The 22,263-nt window shown below is 36.9% G+C and overlaps 1 protein-coding gene across 4 annotated transcripts in view; it reads left to right on the top strand.

Annotated features, from left to right (window-relative positions):
* Window positions 1–22,263, top strand: part of CADM2 (cell adhesion molecule 2) — a 1,196,033-nt gene that overhangs the window by 923,435 nt on the left and 250,335 nt on the right. For all 4 annotated transcript variants that reach the window (XM_081086797.1, XM_081086795.1, XM_081086798.1 and 1 more), the window contains one exon: window positions 286–435. In XM_081086797.1, coding sequence (XP_080942923.1) covers window positions 286–435 — 150 coding nt within the window. The remainder of the gene's footprint in view (window positions 1–285; window positions 436–22,263) is intronic.

Genomic DNA, 22,263 nt, shown 5'->3' with positions numbered 1-22,263 from the left:
GATACTCATATTACTATTTAAACACAAATGTTTATATGTGCCTAAGAGGAAAAAGAATGTTTTCTGGAACATGTGAGGGAATACAAAGGGGTCTTAATTGTATGTCCAAACTGTTGTCACCTGATTAAGGATTTTCAATAACTTTTCCTTTTGCAATATACAGTTTTGTTGTTTGGTTGGTTTAATTTTTTTTTCTGATTAAGAAGTTAAATACAATGAAGCTCTTGGGAAATTAATCATTTTATAACTTTCATTTAATCAACATTTTCTTTAATTCCCTTTTAGGCAGCCAAGGGCAGTTTCCACTAACACAGAATGTAACAGTTGTTGAAGGAGGAACTGCAATTTTGACCTGCAGGGTTGATCAAAATGATAACACCTCCCTCCAGTGGTCAAATCCAGCTCAACAGACTCTGTACTTTGATGACAAGAAAGGTGAATACATTTTCTTTTCAATGTTTTAATCATATTCTGAAATGTCCTAATTATAATGAATTTATTTCTGAGATGATTCAAATTATTCCTTTTGATTACCAAACTGCTGCTGCTTGTATTTAAACATGTTAAATATTAAATGCTTTAGTTTGCAAGTCATAAACACTAAAGATAACCTATGCCAACTTTTTAATAATATAAATAGTTCTAATTCTGTTTCAAAAATAGCTTTATGCTCTCTCTTAACAATCCAGATACCATATTCTTTTGGTTTTGTGGCTGCATTGCGTATAGATTGATTATTTTTTCCTCACTTCTGGCATTGTGATATGCTATTTTTATTACCTCCACTTTTTTTCTGGAGGTGTTTGTCGCAGTTTTTTCAAATCAAGTGATCTTTGTTGCTTTCCTAAGAGTGAAGTTCATTAGTTAAAAAAATTAAGTGAATAAGTAAGAAGTCACACAGAGATTTAACAATCTGTTTTTGCTTTTAGTATTAATTGAATACAAGTATTATAAACAAATATCATATCTATATCTATATCTATATCTATATATACCAATATATAAGAATATATCAATTTTAAAGAAAACTCTCACTTGCCCAATCATATAAAATATGTTTTTAAGAATACAGACTTTTAAGGATGTTCATGGATCAATTAAATACATAGTTGCACTATTGAATTTATCAATTTGATTATATGCCCATATTTAAACTAATATAAAACATATTAATTTAGAAAACTTATTTTTTCCACCCTTGCATTTAATGAAATAATTTTACTTAGAAGCACTTTTTTGAAAGTGTAGATACTATCAATGACAAATTTGTCCCAAGCAACAACTAGTATAAATTTTTATATCATTACAACAGTCTTCGTTGTTTATTCATCCAGCAGGAGTATAATAATTATCTCCATCATGTAGAAACTAATTGTACAGTGTTTTTAAGAAGATATTTAAGAGACATTTTTACACTTACATCTGAATCTGAGAGGTCAAATCCTCAGGCACAAAAACAAAATCTATACAAACTGTCTTTGCCTCCTCTTTCGTGATTCTATATGTTATCCTGAATAGAACGGCTAGCACTAGAATTGATTCAGGGTATTTCAAGCTAATGCATCTTTCCTGTAGCAAAGAGAGAACAACTTGTAAAGCAAGATTTGCAAAGGCTTGGAAATAAGGCAGCTCTCTTTTCTGAAGGATAATTATGGCGAGAAAAGCCATTATGTTATATTTGCGATATTTAGTAATAAATTCCTGCATCTTACTGCTATAAAAATATAATGATATGCCTGACTGGATGAATTGCTGAAGTATGTACTTTATTTCATTTCTCCTATTCTAATTGCTAGATAGCTTAGACTTAGGTTCAACAAAGGTAGTGTGTGTGTGTGTGTGTGTGTGTGTGTGTGTGTGTGTGTGAGTTTGTGACTGTGTTTATGTGTTTGTAAAATAGCAGGTTTCTGTCTTCAATATTGACTTTTTGTAACTTTATTATGGTTCCAATTGTCAGTTGCAACACAATAGCAGAAGGTTTTGAATAAATAAGCCCTTCCACGAATGGCCACCTAGCATGTCTACACTCTCACAATTACTTGGTTCAATTCCTATGCGATGTCTTCGTGGAAGGGATCTTGGACACTGACGTACATCAATGCAAGAGTTTGAAAATAAAAACATTTCTTAAAGATTCTATGTCAGAGTTTACCCCACACTCTTTTGTTCTCTGCATTTAACTGCCGAACCTCAATCCTAAGGATTATCTTGAGCAAATAAACTTGCTATGATGTGCCAGAGCAGACGTGGATAAGCTAAGCATGGATCCGTGTGACTAGAATGTCCCATATGTGCTGTGCAAGTGACAACTGCTCAGAACAATAGAAAAAATAGTAGGTTGCCTGTGTCGCTGATTGCACTAACTCCTCCTACAGGTGGCTGCTCCTGTTAAATACTTCATTTGTGGCTCTGTTCTTATTTCTGTCTCCGCTGATGTTGCCAGTTGTTCTTGGGAGCTTTCAAGATAAATTGTATGCAGTATCCTAGTGCCTTAATTGTGTTTCAAATGATTATAAAATGCAGCTGAGGTTGAGAAGCTTTGGGTTAAGCAAATCAATTCTCATAAGAGTTCTGTATCCCTAAGCTTAGATTTCTGTGCTGACATAGGTTACTGAGAAGAAAGGAAGGGAGGGAGACAGGGGGGGAGGAAGGAAGGAGAGATGCTGCCCAGAAGAACAGAACAAGTGCTTCTCATTAACATCACTGCTGCCAGTATGAGATCTAAGAGGCATTCTGAATAGTGTTTCATGCTACCTGGAGACACAGGCTCTGAGGATCTTAGCTGGGAGGGTTGAACAAAAAACTCAGGATGGCAGACACTGGCCCAATTAGAACTGGAAAAGCCTTTCTTGTTTACTTGGAATTAATAGCCAAAGAAAGGTATGCTGTGAATGGGCTGTTGATGATCAGGTAAATAAGTATTAAGCTGAGGCCCTTCCCTATGAATCTCTTTCACAGAAGTTAAATATGACGACTCACATTGACACCCCACCAGATTAGATGTTCTGCTTGTTGTACCACAATTGCATTTTTAACAATTTCCCTATCTACTGTGGAATCTCTTTACGAGGGAGGGAGATAGGTGTCCAGGGGAGAGTTGGCTAAATATCGCAGTATTTCTCTCTCAGGCAAAATATGGAGGAGGTCAGAGATTTCGGGCTTTTGCTACCTTGAGCACATTTAACATGATCAGTAGCTTTTGCCATTTACAAATGAAGAAATTAAGGATCAAATTTGTCCAGACATTCAGCTAAGGCCTGGTAATAACAGGATTTGAATCCAGGTGTGGCCCCTGTGTTCGTTGTAAATGCCCCTAAGAACAAAGGCGTCTGGGCACCAGGTCACTTTACATATAACCCAAGCGGCCTCTGCCATTGTTCTTGGCAGCCGCCTTTTAGTTAGGGAGCAGCAGTTCCTTTCAAACACTTAAAGGCACACCTAGACTAAGACAGGGAAGACAGTGTAGTCAGCACACCCAGCGGAGCTCTTGATGATGATGGCATGCTCTGTATCTGTGCAGAATGATTCTGGAGCCAGCAGCCATGTGTAGATATTTAAGTTAATTAAAATGCAATAAAGTTACACATTTAGTTTCTTGATCACACCAGCCACATTTCAAGCACTCAGTAGCAACATGTGGGTAGCGGTTACTATTTTGGAAAACACTCTTCTGGATGCTGATTCACTCTTGAGATGCCATGCAGCCTTGGCTGGTGGAATGCCCGTTTTCTAACTGAGAAAGCCCTAGGTCATCATAAAAACGTGTATCAAATATTCAATAAGTAAAATTTCGCTGTTTAAATTGCACAGCTTTAATGGGAACATTGTAGCACAGGAGACAGGGAGTCATAACTGACTTCTAATTCTGCCTCTGACACCAACTAGCAGAGTAATAAAATGGGCACATTGACACCCCACCAAATTAGATGTTCTGGTGGTTATACCAGAATTGAGTTTTTAACAATTTCCCTCTCCATTGTGTGTGCACTGAACACCAGAAATAATCAACCTATAAAGTAGATATTTAATTACAATTCCATTTTATTTCTGTATAATTTCTTTATGAAGCTTTTTCTATAACAACCTGCAAGTGTAAATGGAAAATAAAAAATCAAGAGGGAAATTTGCAAGTTCTTATGGGTCAGAGGGACCTAGAACATATGTAGCTAAGGCAGCATTCACTTTTTATGGCCCTCTTTTCTCTACAAATCCTACTACATCTTTTATAAAATGTAACGAAGCATTTGAAATAGAGTGGGTAGAGAAAGGCAGAGTAGGGACTAGAGGTCATTGAAACACCACACAAATGTGGTGTGGTATTTGGCAATAGAATTGTAAAAAATCAATTAGGTCATTGCATCTGTTTCTCTGCAGGTGTGGAAGAAACAACTGAAGTGTACAATCTTATCACTTAATGCTCAGGAAAGTACACTTCAGTTCCTTCCTGTTATTGACATCCCCAGTCTATGCATTCAATAGACACATCTTTGTGTGCTTGTATTTTTTTATATAAAAATGTAAACTACACTACTTTTTAAAATGATGTTTCTCTTTACAGTATTTTTGCTTTTTTGAAGAATCCTCACAAATTATCTGAAGGAAATTTTATTTCTGAAGGAACAAAATTAAAATATTATTAAGGGCATGCATAGCCCAAAATTGCTAGTGTTAATTATTCTGCTGATAATTTTACACTAGTACTGGGGACAATGGGAGAGGAAAAACACGAATAAGCAGTCCTAGAACAAGGAGTGATAAAGAGAAGAAAAATGAGATTAACCTGAAATAGAAGTACAGGCTCTCCTGGCTGCACGCCAACCAATGCCACCTGACTGTGCCCGTCCACACAGCTGGTTTCCATCAATTTGACAGGCTTAAACATATTAAAGATCAACTCAGTAAAAAGCAGGCATTAATATTACCTTTATCCTTGCTTTCTTACAAAATTCAGACATCATGTATAACTTAAAGACCTTAAATTAAGGTCTTTACAAGTTACAGTTATATAATGCTCTACACTTTCTAAGTAACTCTCAACATGTTTATCTTTTCTCATTGGATTCACACCAACTGTTTAGGGTAGACATTCCCATTTTCTATAAGAAATACTAGGATTTTTCAGATTTGAATAACTGAGTAGTAAATGAGAAAATAATAATGATACCTCAGTTTTCTTATAAGCCTAATTAACTTCGAGCTATGTCACTTCAAAAAAAAACATATTTTTATTGATTTCATAGAGAAAGGGAGAGGAAGAAAGAGATAGAAACAACAATGATGAGAGAAAATCATTGATCAGATGCCTCCTATACACCCTCTGCCTCTGGGGATTGAGCCCGCAACCCAAGCATGTTCCCTGAACAGGAATCAAACCATGACCTCCTGGTTCATAGTCTGATGCTCAATCACTGAGCCACAGAAGCCATGCTATGTCATTGTGATAAGGATTTAATTTTATTACTTTTTTTTTTTACTTTTTTTTTGTGAAAATTATTACATGTATTAGGTCTTTATTCCAAAATCACTTTCTCCTTGATGAATCTTCTGAACACATCTCATATTTTAATCGCATCATAGAACAATACTTTTATATGTTTTAGCAGATTTCCTATAAGTGCACATATTAAATGAGTATGAATGAGGTTCCCATTAAGAAACAAATGAGACACGTGAGTTAATGAAGAATGAGCACATAGTTATAATTAAGGGAAACAGTCAAGATGATGCAACACCCAGGGGCTAGCAACTGTAGGAACCATTGGGCCCTCAAGCCTGAAAGGGTGACAGCTGTGGCTGTGAGAGAAGACTCCTAGTTAGAAGCTGTGGAAACATGGAAATTGACTTCTCTTTTTTCCCATTGATCTCTTGTCAATGCCTTCCATGGGTTGAGTACAAATGAAAATCCTAGGTTAAGTTATCATGGGGCAATTTACTCTCCATGGGCAGGGAAGAAAATAGATCTGGAAGGATCAGCAGAAAATAACCAGCACAACTTACCATATATAAAAGATATTTCTCCCAATCCAATTTTCAGAAGAGATAATATTTATTGAATACCATGTATTATTCTGTGCTTACAGCTAGTTTTACTTGGTTCCATTTTGGAAGAAATATGTTGCAACAATGCAGACCTTTCCAAACATATTAATTTATCAATATCCCTAAAATTATACAATTATATATATATATATGTATATGTATATATATATATGTATATATATATATGCTATATAATAAAGAGGTAATATGACAATTGACCATCATGCCTTCACACAAGATGGCTGTCCCCATGTGAGCACAGGAATGCCACCACAAGATGGCCTGCAGGGGAGGGCAGTTGGGGGCAATCAGGCCAGCATGGGAGCAGTTAGGCATCCATCAGGCTGGCAGGGGAGTGGTTAGGGGGTGAGCAGGCCAGCAGGCAGAGGAGCGGTTGGGAGCCAGCAGTCCCAGGTTGTGAGAGGGATGTCCAACTGCCGATTTAGGCCTGATCCTTGTGGACATCCCCTGAAGGGTCCCAGATTGGAGAGGGTGCAGGCTGGGCTGAGGGACACCTGCCCCCAGTGCACAAATTTTGTGTACCAGACGTCTAGTATATGTGTGTGTGTATGTGTGTATGTGTGTGTGTGTGTGCAAGTGTTAACTTGTAGATTTCCTAAAGAAATAAGTTACCTATCATTTAAGTTGTGAATGACAAAACTCTTATTGGAAATTCTTATTAAGTATACTAGTAAGTAAAATCTTGAGTTGTACATTATATAATTACTACCTTTATCTCTTTATGCCAGTGTAGTTCGAATATAGCAATTTCAGGAAAAACATAATCTTATACATTGTAAATTTTGTAATTTATATGGTAGGTTAAGCTACAACAGATCAAGATTTGGAACTTTAATTCTGAAAGATATATATATATATATATATATATATATATATATATATATATATATCTTTCATATATATATATGATTCTTTTAGCAAATTTTAATTTTTGTACATTTAGCATACTTTTATACTTGGTATTATATTTTAGATAAATTAGATTTCACTAATATTACTACTTTGTATAATACTTTTTGTACAGTTTGTATTTACAAGTAAAGGTGAAATTTACTACAAATGTAAGGGTACCTCTGTGAAAATGACTGAGTTTCTGAATTAAGTCCTCATTGCTATTCATTAACTTTTAGCAAAATCCTCCAAAGGGAAAAATTATTTCTAAACACTGAAATGTTATATTCCACCTCCTGATGATTCACTTATGTATTTATTCATTCATTCAATCGACATTTGCTGACTATTTCTTGTATGATAAGCACTGTACCAGGTTGTTTGCAGTTTTGTGGTGTCCATTCCATGCTTAATAGAGCTACTTAAAAGAAATATTGTTATTAAAATCAGATTTTCTTTATCTTCTAGCCATGCTTGATTTGGGACACATGTTTTATAAGTCCATTTGTATGTCGGTGAGGCATACAGAGTGGCCCAGCTGGTGTGGCTCAGTGGTTGAGCATGGACCCATGAATCAGGAGTTCATAGTTTGATTCCTGGTCAGAGCACATGCCTGGGTTGCAGGCTCAATCCCCAGTATGGGACATGCAGGAGGCAGCCTATCAATGATTCTCTGTCATCACTGGTATTTCTATCTCTCTCTCCTTCTTTCTTCCTCTCTCTCTCTGAGATCAGTAAAAAGATATTTTTTAAAGATATACAGAGTGAGCACATAACCAGCAATTATTGCAATGAATTATTGAGAGCACATAAGCCACCTGGGGAACAATGGTAGAAAGGATATCACCACTGCTGTGCCATCTACGTCCACCTCCCAAAACAGTATGTTATGAAAGCAAGCAATAACCAGGTTCTGGGAAATGCCTCAATATTGTTTGTAATATTTAATATTCTCCAATTTGGGAGTAAAGTTATTAAAGTAAGTAGGCTTAACTAAGAGTTCCTAATCTATAAATACCTAAACACATTGGATATGTAATATATTTCCAAGTTACAATTTCAGTTCAGTTTCTTGAATATATATGAAATACTAGAGGCCCGATGCACGAAATTCGTGCACTGGGGGGTGGGGTTCCCTCAGCCCAGCCTGCTCCTCTCACAGTCCGGGAGCCCTCAGTGGATGTCCTACTGATGGCCACAGTTTAGCAGCAGAGGCTTGGAGCAGGCGTGCCCTGTGTGTGTGTGTGTGTGTGTGTGTGTGTGTGTCTGCTGGGGCCTGCCCCCCAGCTGCGCCACATAGGCTCCAAGCAGTTGCCGTGTGTGTGTGTCCAGTGGTGGTCTGCTCCCAGCCACATTGGAAGCTCAGAGTAGGCGCTATGTGTGTGTGTCTGCTGGGGGCCTGCCCCCAGCCACACCTTGGAGGCTTGGAGCAGGTGCCCCTCTCTGTTGATCTCTCAGGCTCCTGGCCTCCACTGCAATTTGTACTCTCCCTTGAGCTGTGGCCAGGGTGGGGCGCCCTTTCCTGCTGTGGGATCGCCAGGGTTTCCCAGGGACAGGCACACAGGGGAGCTGGCTGCAGGCCACCCTATCCTGCTGTGGGATTGCATCAGCAATCCCATGGGCAGGCAGGTGCACACAGGGGCTGGCTGCAGGCCACCCTTTCCTGCTCCGTGATCACCGCTGCAACCCAGGGGCAGGCGCACACAGGGGCTGGCTGCAGGCCCCCCTTTCCTGCTGTGGGATCGCATTGGCGATCCCATGGGCAGGCAGGTGCATAGGGGGGCTGGCTGCAGGCCACCCTTTCCTGCTGTCGGATCTCCGGTTGCTCATCCCTGGCAGGGGCGGCCAGGGAAGAGGCAGGTGCCTGCCTCTTCCCTGCCCCACTCTGGCTTCTCCGATCACTGGCAGGGGGGCGCGCAAAGGCAGCCGGTTCTCTGATCCAGGGCCAGGGACAGTGCCTCCCGGCTATTTCCTGCCGCCTGTGTTTCCAATCACCATCCTTCCCCTATGGCCTCCCATCATTGCGCCTATGTATGCAAATTAACCGCCATCTTTGTTGGCTGTTAACCGCCATCTTTGTTGGCAGTTAATTTGCATATTGCCCTGACTAGCCAATGGGAAGGGTAGCGAAGTTACGGTTAATTACCATGTTTGTCTATTATTAGATAGGATTGCCATATTTCAGGAATTATGCTGGGCATTGGCACTACTAAAATAAACGAGAAGTGGATTTTGCACTCAAGTAGCATGTTTTCATATATCATCTATATTTCAGAATGGTGGAGGGGATGAAGAGGAAATAATTTGGGCAAGCATTCTACAGGTAGATAACTGTAATTGTACTTCTTACATATAAGCCTCATTGAAGAGGATGCAAAATACCCAAAATAATTGGTAAATGTGTCCTCTATGAGCCTTTGAAAAATAATCTGACTTAAAAATATGCATAACTGAAAACATAAATTTTGGATTAAATTGATTTACTTAAATAAACAATTATAAATAACTATTTGTCAACTATGAGAAGCAACAACGTATTGCACAGGAGCCTGATTTCCTACTGACATACTGATATGGTCTCTAAGGTGAACAGCCTATTTCAACATTTAAAGTAAGTTTCAAAGTAGCATTATCATTGAAGTTCCTTAGTAAGTGTAAGAAAACCTTTAACAGTATCAAAAAATATTGCCCATAAGCTATCAATTTAATTCTATTTGTAATTACATAATTTTGATTCATATTAATTTACTTCTATTTTAGATAAAACATGGTGTTTGATGTTTTACTATTTAATTTTAATGATTTTATCTATTCTGTTGTTTCATAGTAATTTATACCAGACTTGGAGCAAATGATATTGCCACCAATGGTGAATCTACACTGTAGAAATGGTAGTGATTTTTGAGTTTGCAGCTTTTGAGTTTAAGAACTGACTTAGCCCTAGGGCTTAGTCCTAGGACTTAGCCCTAGGACATGACTATTCTACTCACAAACTTAGACTTCACTGCATTCCTCGGTTCTAGTTTCAAAATAATAGGAGGAAGGAATAGATTGGTTAGGGCCAGGTGCCTCTCCTGTGCTTGAGGTGGAACCAGGCACGTGTGGCCCTTGAGTGAGCCAGTCACTGTAATTTACATCTTCTACCTTCAATAAAGGTCCCACTCTATAGGTTCGGTGTATAGCGTCTATACATCCCTTCACAGAATACTTTTTATGAAAATAACTTCAGCATAAAGTACAAAATGAATGAGAAACCTCTATTTTAAATATTATTACTTAAATATCCCTAATAAATACAGACTTTTTTTTTAATTACAAGGAATATTAGTTTTATAAGTAAACTTGAAAATATTGGTCCAAGTACCAAAAAGTAAAAATTAAAATACAGTTATTCATTAAAGACCAAACTAATTAAAAAGCTACTAGATTATGAATTTATTGTAATTAAAATGTTAATGAATTCAATCTACTTTTCAATTTATTCCTTTTGTTTTCTTAAATTATTTTGTGTATTTCTAATATTTATAAATACTGAGTGTTTTTCCTCTTCCATGCTTTTTCAGGCAGCATTTCTCTATCCTTGTAGCAAAATATTACAGTTAAGAAATACATTTTCCTAATACATATTTTAATTTATTGTTTTATACTGTGTGGACTGAAGGGCTATACATTGGTATAGGTACCCTACTTTCCTTAGTCTATTATTACTTTAGTCCAAGCAAGATCCCGTGTGATCCTTGGGTACAGATGTAAATGAGCATTTGGGGCTCTTGTGGAATGTAGAGAGGCAGTATTATTTTAGTACCGAAGTGTGAGTGTCTGTAAGAATTAAGTGTCTTGGTTTAATACCTATTTATAATGAGGTTAGTTAGTGGATTCAGGTGCAAATGGCTAATGTTGGGGGTGAAGGGGGGATTCTGAATGATCTGTCTGCATATTCTGTAACATTCACTTTTACATTTCAGAAAGGGTGATGGTAGTTTAGGAAGAATGATGGTAACATGAACCTAGACATAGCATGTTCATAGTTGTTTTGGACTTTCAAAGCCCCTTCAAATACGTACAGTCCACCTTTTAATGATGAAAATCGTATGTGGTAAGATTGAATGAGCTATTTCCTAAATAGTGAATGGTGATATAAATATCTTCTAGGGCACTGATTTTTAACCGGTGTGCTACAAGAATTTTTAAAACATGCAAACCTGACTATTTAGTCAGGAACACTGGCCTCTTTTTTCCTGAAATTGTCAAATAAAAAAATTATAGCTGCCAACACAATAGCTGTCCAGGGTGGATGAACCAAAATTATACCTTTTTCTTGTCAAATCGGCAAAAAATACATACTTGTGTGCCTGTGTTCTTCCATGGAGATGATATTGTTATTAGTCACTTATTTATTTGTATCTTTAAATATTGTCTCATGAAATTTTATGGTGTAGATGAGCTGGTTAATGAAGTTTAGAGGCTTGATAGTCAGGGGAGCTGCACTTGGATCCAGGCTCCACCACAGGTTTGTGTGTGATCTTGAACGGACCTTGACTTATATAACCAATCTCACGCCAGCCTATCACCCTCCTGACGCAGTGGTTTGTGAGGGGCCACCTGCTGCTATGCCCAGGCCTGCAGGATGAAATGATTCTTAGAGTTTGTTTTGACATTTTTGAAATGTTGGAAAAACCAATGCTGCAGTATCAAACAGAATTAAGAGCAAAAGTGTGCCAAGGCATCTTAAGCAGTTTCTTTCTAACAGGAAGTTGAGATCTTAAAAAAACAAACAAAAAACACTCTTTTGACTGAAAGTGACTGTGTATGAGTAAATACCTGAAATGGGTCTTTTAGTTAATGGAACTTGAAGCAGAGACCCTGCCTTCCAATGCTGATATTTACCCTGCTGGTGTCTTGGTGCTATAACTGTGCTGAAGGTAAAATGCAATGAAGGCTTCTACTATGGAGGCTGAGTTGCTCTTCTAAAGCCTTTGCGAGAAAGCACCTAAGTTAGAAGGAGAAAACGGAGATGAAAAGGAGAGTTGTCATCCTTACCTTCTTGCCTCTCTCTACATTGAGTCTCAGCTCTTGTCGTATGAGCTTTACATAAAGAGATGTTGAGTTTCTCCCACCTCAGAGCTGTCACTGAGTTTTTGTGACAGGGTGGCAAAGAGCGAGAATGAAAATCAGTCCTGGTGCCCTGATGCTGGCAGCTACTTTCACTGCTTTCTTTGCCCCCTTCTATATTTTGAGTGGGTATCTAGCAAGTCGACATGTACATTTCTATTTTGTTTATTACCTCCTCACTAAATACTCTCTTGCTAGTTCCAATGGTGTTTTGAACTTCTTTGGGGGTTTCTCATTAGACTACTCTGCATTGTCTATAAATAATTGTGCTTCTGTATTTTAATAGCCATAACTACTTTCCCCCCCTCCCTTAGTATATTGGCTACATAAATTCTCTTAAAGTTAGAGGAATGAAAGAAACAATCAACTGTTATGGGAAGGGAGACCCTGAGTATAGAGCAGTAAAAAGAAGATAAAAATGACTGTAGCATCTCTAGCATGAATTGATAATGACCTGAACCAAAATGAAAGCTAAGGAAATAGAGAAAAACAATATACTTGAAAGGTATTCAAGCAATGAATTATCTGGTGTTGGGGATGCAGTCAGGCAACCAAAAATTAATTTCAAGTTTCCAAACCAGGAGCAAAGTCATCTAATTATGAGTAGGCATATGATTGTTTATATTATTAGTGTATTACAATCTATGTCAGAGAAGGTGTGACAATTGAAATTAATTATATCTCAGTTTCTAAGGGATCCTAAGATTATAGATTCACAATAATTAGTAGATGTCTCATTTACTATATCTATGCAGTTTGACACGAATGCACCTAAGAGTAATTAAGACTCAATTATTCACTCAGTGACATTTATTGAGCTGCTATTTGCTAGGTGTTGTTCCAGGCACTTTGGATATAGCAAAGAAAAAAAGAAAACCAAGCAAAATCCTGCCCTCACGCAACTTACATTTAAGTGGGAGGAAACTGACCTTAAGTAAAGGAAAGAAATTAAGGTATATTTTGTGTAATGGTAATGACATATCTGAAGAAAAAAAAATTAGAAAGGGAGAAAAGAAGCATCATTTACAAAACGGTCTGAGGGAAAGCCTCATAAATAAAGTGATATTGAAACAAACTAAGAAGAGGATAAAGGGCTGGGAGTGGGACTGTGTGCGGGGACAGTGAGCCACGCTGAGGAGCAGCCTGGAATGAGTATGTCTGAAGAAGAACTCAGCCAGTGTGTACAGATCAGAGTGAATGGGGACAAGCGATGAGATGAGGGCAGAAAGGTAAGGGCAGGGGAGTGTGAGCAGGTGGGGTCTTGTCGGTCATGGAAGGACTCTGGATTTTTCTCTGATGAAGACGAGAACCCATTGGAGGGAGGGTTTTGAACAGGGGGAAGGTTCATATTTGGCCTTATTACATTTGAGCTTGTTAAACCTACAAGGGGGGGATATATAATAGGCAACTGGGTATATGAGTCTGGAACCCAGGGCCTGATTCAGGTGGAAGATCTTAGACAGACTAAGCATGTCACCAGACTGGATGTGTTACCAGGAGGGTCTGGACACGACTGGTCCAAGGCATGACCTCTGGAAGCTACCACTAGTAGTTTAAGAAGGTGATAAAGAAAAAGCATTTGAATCATGAATTATCATTTTTTTAAGTTTGCAGCTTTCTATATTTTGTAACACTTGTCCTACAGAATAATTTTGAAAAACATGTAGTGATAGTACTAGAAGCAGATTAATATCCCCCTCCACTGAATTTATACGTTGCAAGCATTCTGGTTTTCATATCTTATTTTTCCATTTTTCTTGTCATGTTTATGAACTTTATCATTCATATCCAGAAGATAAATCAATGCTACTGTGGTTCTCTGCATACATGTTTCATCACACTTGCAAGTATGTTAGATGGGATTCCTTTTACCAAGTGTGGGCTATCCGATCTTATTCACCCGCAAAACCCTGTATAGGCAGGAACACTTTGCCTTCTTTCCCAGGAGATAGCAAGGTCAGGGGGAGGAGGTTCAGACATCAATGATTCTGCTAGTGAAGTGGCCTCAACCAGAGGGCCATGGGAGTTGCAGGAGCTCATTCCGTGGGCATCCAGAAAAGCTTCTGAGAATACCTACAACTTATTATGATTGAACCAACCCCTCCTTACTCTTATGTTAAGTTCCCTGCGATCATGGAAGAAGTCAAAGTAAGAACAAGAGCAACATAAACAAAACAAAACCCTCCCTAAGTCCTAGTCTTCCCTTAGCCTAATCCAGTTTTCCTACATGTAGTAGAAAAGAGGGGAGTTGCTTTTTTGTTGTTGTTTCATGAGAGGGAGTTGGGGTAAAGACGTCACATTTCTTGTTGGGACCTGTTCTATCTTCTTGCCACCATTTAGGTCCTTTCTCTACAACAAGTCACTTCTGAACAAGGTTGTAGGTAGGAGCTGCAATAGTGACCACAGCAACCAAACTAACCTCATTAATGGAGCTCTGTCAGCACTTAAAGCATTTGCAGTGAGGGCTGCTGTATTTTCTAAATCAGGTACAAGTGATAGAGAGCTTTGTAAAGTACAATAAAAATGGGTTATTAGAAAATGAAGTAATAAAGCACACAAAATGCAAGTCCCAACTTTGTATTATTAGGTTCTATAAAAATAACATATAAAAATAAATTATAGCCCTAATCAGTTTGGCTCAGTGGATAGAGCATCGGCCTGCGGACTGAAGGGGCCTAGGTTCGAATCCGGTCAAGGGCATTACCTTGGTTGCGGGCACATCCCCAGTGGGGAGTGTGCAGGAGGCAGCTGATCAATGTTTCTCTCTCATCGATGTTTCTAACTCTCTGTCCCTCTCCCTTCCTCTCTGTAAAAAATCAATAAAATATATTTAAAAAATAAATAAATAAGTAAATTACAAAATTGTATGTATTCATTGAGTGTGGTTATATTTGGAATAACACAGTAATTATCTTATTTGTAATTGTTATTATTTAATCAGACTTAACAAAAATCTATAAAATACAAATTGTTTATATTAAAAATGATATACACACTTTGAGTGACCATCATATATACCAATTATTTAAATTTTAATGTGGTGCATGTATTTGCTGCTTGCTTGTTTATTTATTCAATCTCCTGGGATTGACTAGAATATTTTACAGGGAATAATGTATAATCTAAACTGTTTCCATGTCTTATATTAATAGCAGTCGTAGCAGAGAAATTAATCCCAGACAAGTATGTTGTCAGGAATGGAGAAGAAATTTCAAATCTATTTCATCAATCTTAAGATATTCATTTTTAATATTTATCCAAAATGAGACACATTTGCTGCATTTTCAAAATTCAGCTTCAATCCCTCATTAGTAGCTAGTTTCGTATTTCTCCTGTAAAGTTAGAGTTAAACATTTTTTGATGAAATAAATTGATTCAGGATCTATGAATTTCTATATGTGGACATTTTTGATGTAATATACCATTAAAAATGTTCTGTTGTATTGAAAAATGGTCTGTTTTATAAATGTTCAATGTAAAGATCATCACATATTTTACTGATAATTGTACCTCATTTATGGATCACATCATAAATAATTGTAGAAACTCTGTTCTTTCAAGCCTCTAACTTTTGCCTTTTCATCTTAACTGCCTCTGCAAAACATGTTGCCTTCTTTCCTAGCAAGAAGTATTAGGAGCATTAATGACACCAACTATATCAGACACATTAGGAGGCTGGCCTTATAACTCACATATCTTAAAATTCCTGGGCTGGTTTCTTATCTTGTATGAAAAAGAGCTTTTGTTGTTGTTCAACATTCTCAAAAGAATTTTTCATGTCTGTAACCTCTGTGCCAAGCATGCAGTAAAGTTGTTTATAATCAACTTCATATAAGTAAGAGTCTTGCATTTAAGTTTGAACACAATTCACAGTTTTTACTACATTGCAAAGAATCCTGATATTTGGCTGATATTTTTATTGTGTAGCAAGCATTTCTTGATGAAAAAAAAAACAGTCCATTGGTTTATGTTCTGCATTAGCATTTTAATCTAAGCACTCCACTGTGTTTCCCTGCCATTGTAGCTTGCCATTTTACTGCTATATAAACCTTAACCCACAACCCAAATTTACCGACAGAGATCACACACTTTGAAGTCATAGCAATGTAAAATTGCTATAAAAGTTTATAATCATTTATTCTCAACGTGTATAGTCATCTCTTTGATAAACAATTTATAACTGGCACTTTGAGAAACACTGTTGTATATAGAGGTAATGCCTACTTTGCGGAGATGTGGTTAAGATTACCAATAATCTTGGAAAAGTGTCCACCAAATAGTAGGCATTTTATTTAAAATAACTATTAAATTGTATTAAATAATTGTATACTCCACTTTAAGCAATTCAGGAGTTGAAAAAGGGATAAATAAAACAATCTATCTGACCTGAAAAATCTTACAGAGAATTGTATCTGTCTATCGATACTTATGTATCTACATATAGATATACAAAACAGACATATTCAATTATAACATATCTTCTTTTAAAAAAATCTTTATTATTGAAAGTGTAACATATATCCCTTGTTTTCCTCCATTGACCCTTCTAGCTCCCCTGCCCCCTGCCCCAGGCCTTCACCACTCTATTGTCTGTGTCCATGGGTTAGCATATTTGCAAAAAAAAATTATTTGGTTTATCTCATCCCACCCACCCACCACCACTGCCTTCCCTCTGGGAGTCTAAAAGCATGAAACAGAATCACGAATGCATATCTTCTATAAGAAAAACTAATAATTGATAGGGATTGGTCAGAGCATAGGCAGAAAAATTATATTAAATTAAGGAGATCTGAATAAGACTCAAAACAAGAGATGGATTATGAGATAGTCTTAAAAAGATGGCAAGCAGAGCAAGTTGCTGCAATTTGAGACTGTTGAGAGCTTTCTAGGAATTTTGCTGTTATATTCTTGTCCTGGCATATTTTCTCCACATAGGATGTATTAAGGAAATAGTGGAGAGTCTCTTTTAGCTGAGAGAGCTTGAAAAGCATTAACTCATGTAGTCCTCACAAGGGATAAACTGTTATGCATGTTTTACATACAAGGATCCTAAAGCAGGACAAGCTCAAGGATGTGTTTCAGTTTGCTGCATGAAAGCATAGCATCCTAAATAGTGTGCCCTCACTCAGAGTCTATGCTCACCAACAGAATACAGTGCCCTCTCATGGGGATAAATGGGGGCTAAGAATGGAAAGACTCAGTGAATTTACATGGGGAAGATAAAGATAGAGGGTTTTTCCCAAAAACCTTGAAGTGAGCTCACAGCGCACAAAGCGAGCTGAAAGGTGGTAGAGAGAATGGTGGGAGCAAGCTGGCACTGCTGTGCATTAGGAATTACAGTTACAATCCCTGATTAGATCTAACGATTACACAGAGGGTGAAAATCAACGGTGACAAAAATCCCTGAATTTGAGAAGAAAATTCTCTGAGGAAAGAGAAGCTACACATTCCTCTGACCTCCCCTCCACTCTTGGTTATTCACTAAAGCTGAGTGAAAGGCAGTGCCCTGGATAGAACAATACCCGGTAATTCAACTGAGAAGCAGAACAGAAATAGGAAGTAGAAAAGGAAACAAAAAGGCAATTAATTGTGAGAAACGCGGAGAACTTTGAATTTATACTGGCAATAAATTGGCTGAATGTATGATTGTGTGGAGGCCTGTGAAGAAATCAGTGATAATCAGTGATAACTCAGGTCTCAAACCTTTGTGAATATGATATCCTCAAGAGAAATGGAGAATTTAGGAGGAGGAGATGAATGTGAGGAGAAAGGGTTAAATTGATGAAAATAGAGTAGTGAATGTTCTTGAAATCTTTCAATAGGAAGAGTAATTTGTATTGAAAATTATGATATGCATACCTGAATGCATGTAGAATATAAACTGAGGGGTACTTCGTTTGTGTTATTTGAGAACAATATAAAACTGATAGCCATAACTGAAGTAAAATTACCATGAGAATATATAGTTAGATCATAGCAGAAAATACAGGGAACCATCAAAAGGTTCAAGTTAAGAGGGTTTAAAGAAGATACCATTACAAAGGTGCGGGAGAGCTTAAGGAAACCAACAAAAGACTAGCCACTCAGAGACAAACAATTTGAGAAACTATCACTATCCCTAAGCCTGGAATAACATGTGGCCTAAGCTGTAACCAGAACATGCAGCCACTACCACAGCTAACAGAAACACTCTCCCTTGCCTTTTTCCTATCTCACAGTATCCTTCCATGGACTTTCTTTGGCTGAACTTAATTGTAAGGCAAAGGACTGGGTCAAGGGGAAATGCATCCCAAAGGGCCAGTTGCCCAGGCCATATACTGTACAAGGGGTGAAAATGATAAAATCAGACACTGTGACATGAGTAGCAGCATTATTCACAGAATAATCTTAAAAAGGGACTATCTGTAGGATTTTGAACACATATTTTGTGAATATGAACTTTATCTTTTTTAAAATCACTATGTGCAGATACTTTGAAGTATAGGTCTGGTATTAAAGCTTACTCTCACCCAGTCACTGTGTCTCAGTGGCTGAGCATTGACTTATGAACCAGGAAGTCACATAAATGATTCCTGGTTAGGCCACATACCTGGGTTGTGGGCTCCATCCCCAGTAGGGGGTTGAAGGAGGCAGTTGATAGATATTTCTATCTCTCTATCCCTCTCCAGTCCTCTCTCTGTAAATATCAATAAAAACATGTTTTTAAAAGTTTACTCTCAATGCTATAATGCATTTTTGTATGTAGTGATGAAAAATGTAGATTGTACTAACAATGATTTGGAGTATTAACTATTTTAATAATAATTGCTATGTTTCACAATTCCAGTAATTTATCTTTGCAAATAAAATAATATAACTAAGGGATTAGTTTTGTAACAGTATCATGAGTATACTAGAGGCCTGGTGCACAAATTCATGCATGGGTGGGATCTGGCCAGCCCCGCCCCTGATCAGGGTAGGAGGGCGATCAAGGGTGGGGCTGGCCAGGGGGAGGGCCATTTGCCAGCCCTACCCCCTGGTCAAACCCCCCAATTGAATTCCCGGTCTAGGGGACAATTTGCATATTAGCCTTTTATTATATAGGATAATTACTGAGCTCTCATATCATCACATACTTTTATAGAAATTCAGCATAATTTTTTTAAATAGAACTTCTCATTCTGATAGGATTTGTTAATTATAAATTCCCTAAATACATTATCAATCACTTCACTTGGGCCACAATATGGTACCAGTGAGTTAATTGGGGCATGTATATAATTATCGGTGAGTCTGACTTTACTTTTTTGTATAAAGCTGCCTACTATACTATTTAATGAAAAAAATGCACTTAGATTTAATTATTACTTTGCACCATACTTCTTTTAAAATAATGAGAAATCACATGTGTGCATTTCAATCATTAAAATAACAATATTGGAATGAATTGTGTTCCTGATTGTAGGGTTTTTATTGTGTTTTTCCCAAACAATATTTTATATAATTTATTATTTCAGAATTAGCTGAAATGCACACAACAGGAATGACTTTAATAGCTGAATTTGTTAAGGAAAAGTGCAAAATAGTTTCTCATTCTCTTAATTGCAATATGAAAAGATTCTCCCTATAGTTACTAAATGATAGTGGGGAATGAAGGAGAAAGGGCAAAGAAGAATAAACACTTGTCTTTGAAGTGAACCAGAGGGAATTTCTAGAAGATTTAGAACCATATTGGCTCATTGATTACTCAGATGGCAGAAAGATATTCTCAGTGTACGCTTCTTTATCCTAATGAAAAAGACTATTAACCCACCTCAAAATGTATATTAAAAGTTTTATTTTTGTTAAATGGAGAGATCTGTTTAAAACATTTGGGGAATTGGGCCTCTTCTTGAAAATTAGCAACCACTTTGAAGCAGTATCACCGCAATTACAGATCAAGTGGAGTTAGAATTGAGATATAATTTGTTAAATTCTGATTGCAAGATGAGTGTAGTGAAGAACTGAATTCTTTGTGCTCCAAAGATTATGCAGAACATTTTAATTTCACTGTTACCAAATTGACCCTCAAATGGAAGGTCGTATAAGCAAGCTAGAGATTGTACCGAGGATGCTGAAAGCACTATAATGCCTCTTCCAATGACCTCAAATTGAGAGTATTAAGGGAATCACAGTAGGTTTCATTGAGATTACTCTTTTTATTGAATAAAATTGAACATTTAAGTAAATGAATAATCTTTTTGGACAACATAATATATAAATATATGACCATAAAAACTTGATAGCCCTCCAGCAGTGCTTGTGGAAATTGCAATCTCTTACAAATATTATAATGGGTGGTAACTCAGTAGAAAATTACAAGGGCTGTCTAAATTCTAGCACATTTCATTTCTAGTGCATTTCCTAAAATATGCATTTTTATTACTTCTTCGGGTGCATAAAGTAATGTATATATACTGTATTGTATGGCAGTGTAGAGCCATAGAAATACTATATTTTCTCTGATATTGAAACATTTGACAAGGAAATAAAATGTTCTTTTGAAATTCATGTGATTATCAGTAAATTTGGTAATGGGTAAATTACTTTATTCATAAAAAGCTTAATTATTTTCACCCTGTTTTATCATTTTTTTGAAATCCCATTTGTTTTATTGTATAGGAACCAGACCAGAGGCTACTAGAGCTACAATTGATTAGAGAGATTCACTTCAGATGTTTCATAAGGAAAGTCTTCCTGAAGCTTATTTTAATGTGTACATATATAAAATAGTGAATGCTTCTGTGCTGTATTTTCTTCAAGTAGATTTAACCATATGAAGAACTCTACCAGCGGTTCTCAACCTGTGGGTCACGACCCTTTCACAGGGGTTGCCTAAGACCATCGAAAAACACCTATATAATTACATGTTGTTTTTGTGATTAATCACTATGCTTTAATTATGTTCAATTTGTAACAATGAAATTGGGGGTCACCACAACATGAGGAATTGTATTAAAGGGTCGCGGCATTAGGAAGGTTGAGAACCACTCATTTCTACTGGGAAATTTTATAGTAGTTGTGTACCAACTATCTGCAAAATTTTTAAGGAAACAAAATATCAAAAATAGAGTTGATCAAAATATGATTCTCCAACCTTTCTTATAGAATAAATGAAAATACCATGAATCTAGCATTTACTTATATTTTTCTATTTGACTTTGTTTAAAATGAGAGCAATTTTTATTGTATACTCAAATCTTTTCATGTTCATAAATGTTATGCTATCTGTTCTTAAGAAATACAAATCTATGAAAAGCAAACTAAACATAAACACTATCCTATAATAAGTGGTCTTAAGAAAACTGGCAATAGCTCAACCAAAATATATACGTTAAAAATCATCAACTAACCAGATGAGTTTGGGGCATAGTCAGAACAATGCATTTTGTGCTTCTTACTCACACTTTATATTTCAGGTTTATGTTATTTTAATATATTAAAGTCTTCTTTCTGACCCACTCAGTGTTGAGCAGCTATTTTTCTAAGAATGATGATATATATTTTATTCATCAGTGTTTACTCCTGATTCAGATCTGTGATCCATGTTCTGAGTTGGTTTGTAGTTACATCCCCTTAGGCAACAGAACATGATGAATTACTGGACACATGGGGAGCAGAATGCTTATAATACTGGCCTCATTTGCAAGGTTAAATACTTCTTGCTCAGTTCTCCCCATTCCTCTTGTGGGAAAAGAAGGTTGGCCTTGAATGGATAGTGATGGAATTAACATTTTCCAGGTGATTGCTGTATGTCACACACAGTGCTGAGTTTTCACAAGTGACATCTTGTACAATCTTCTCAACCTGAGGCTACAGAAGCCCAGATAAGTTAAGTAAATTGCTAATAGTTACAGAATTCATAACTGATATAGCTGAAATCTACTTATACTATCCAAGAAATTAAAATGAACTAAATGGATACTCATATAGGGTGTAGGTGTGTGGGAGTGCGCTTGTATGCATGAGTACATGTATGTGAATGTTGAAATCGTGGGTGTGATGGCCTCTTGATCACACCAAGATGATAGAAATTAAAATTAGAGTTGTTAATCTGGAAGGACATCAAAACTGCAATTGATTAAAAAAGAAAAGAAAAAAACTTTACTCTGCCCACAGCCCTAATCCTCGTAGTTCTGTTGGGGTTGCCTTCTCCTTTTCATCATAGTCTTGTGATGAATG

This window comes from Myotis nattereri (genome assembly GCF_964212035.1).
Source record: "Myotis nattereri genome assembly, chromosome: 3".
NCBI classification, from domain to species: domain Eukaryota; kingdom Metazoa; phylum Chordata; class Mammalia; order Chiroptera; family Vespertilionidae; genus Myotis; species Myotis nattereri.
This window is presented reverse-complemented; position numbering and strand designations above follow the sequence as displayed.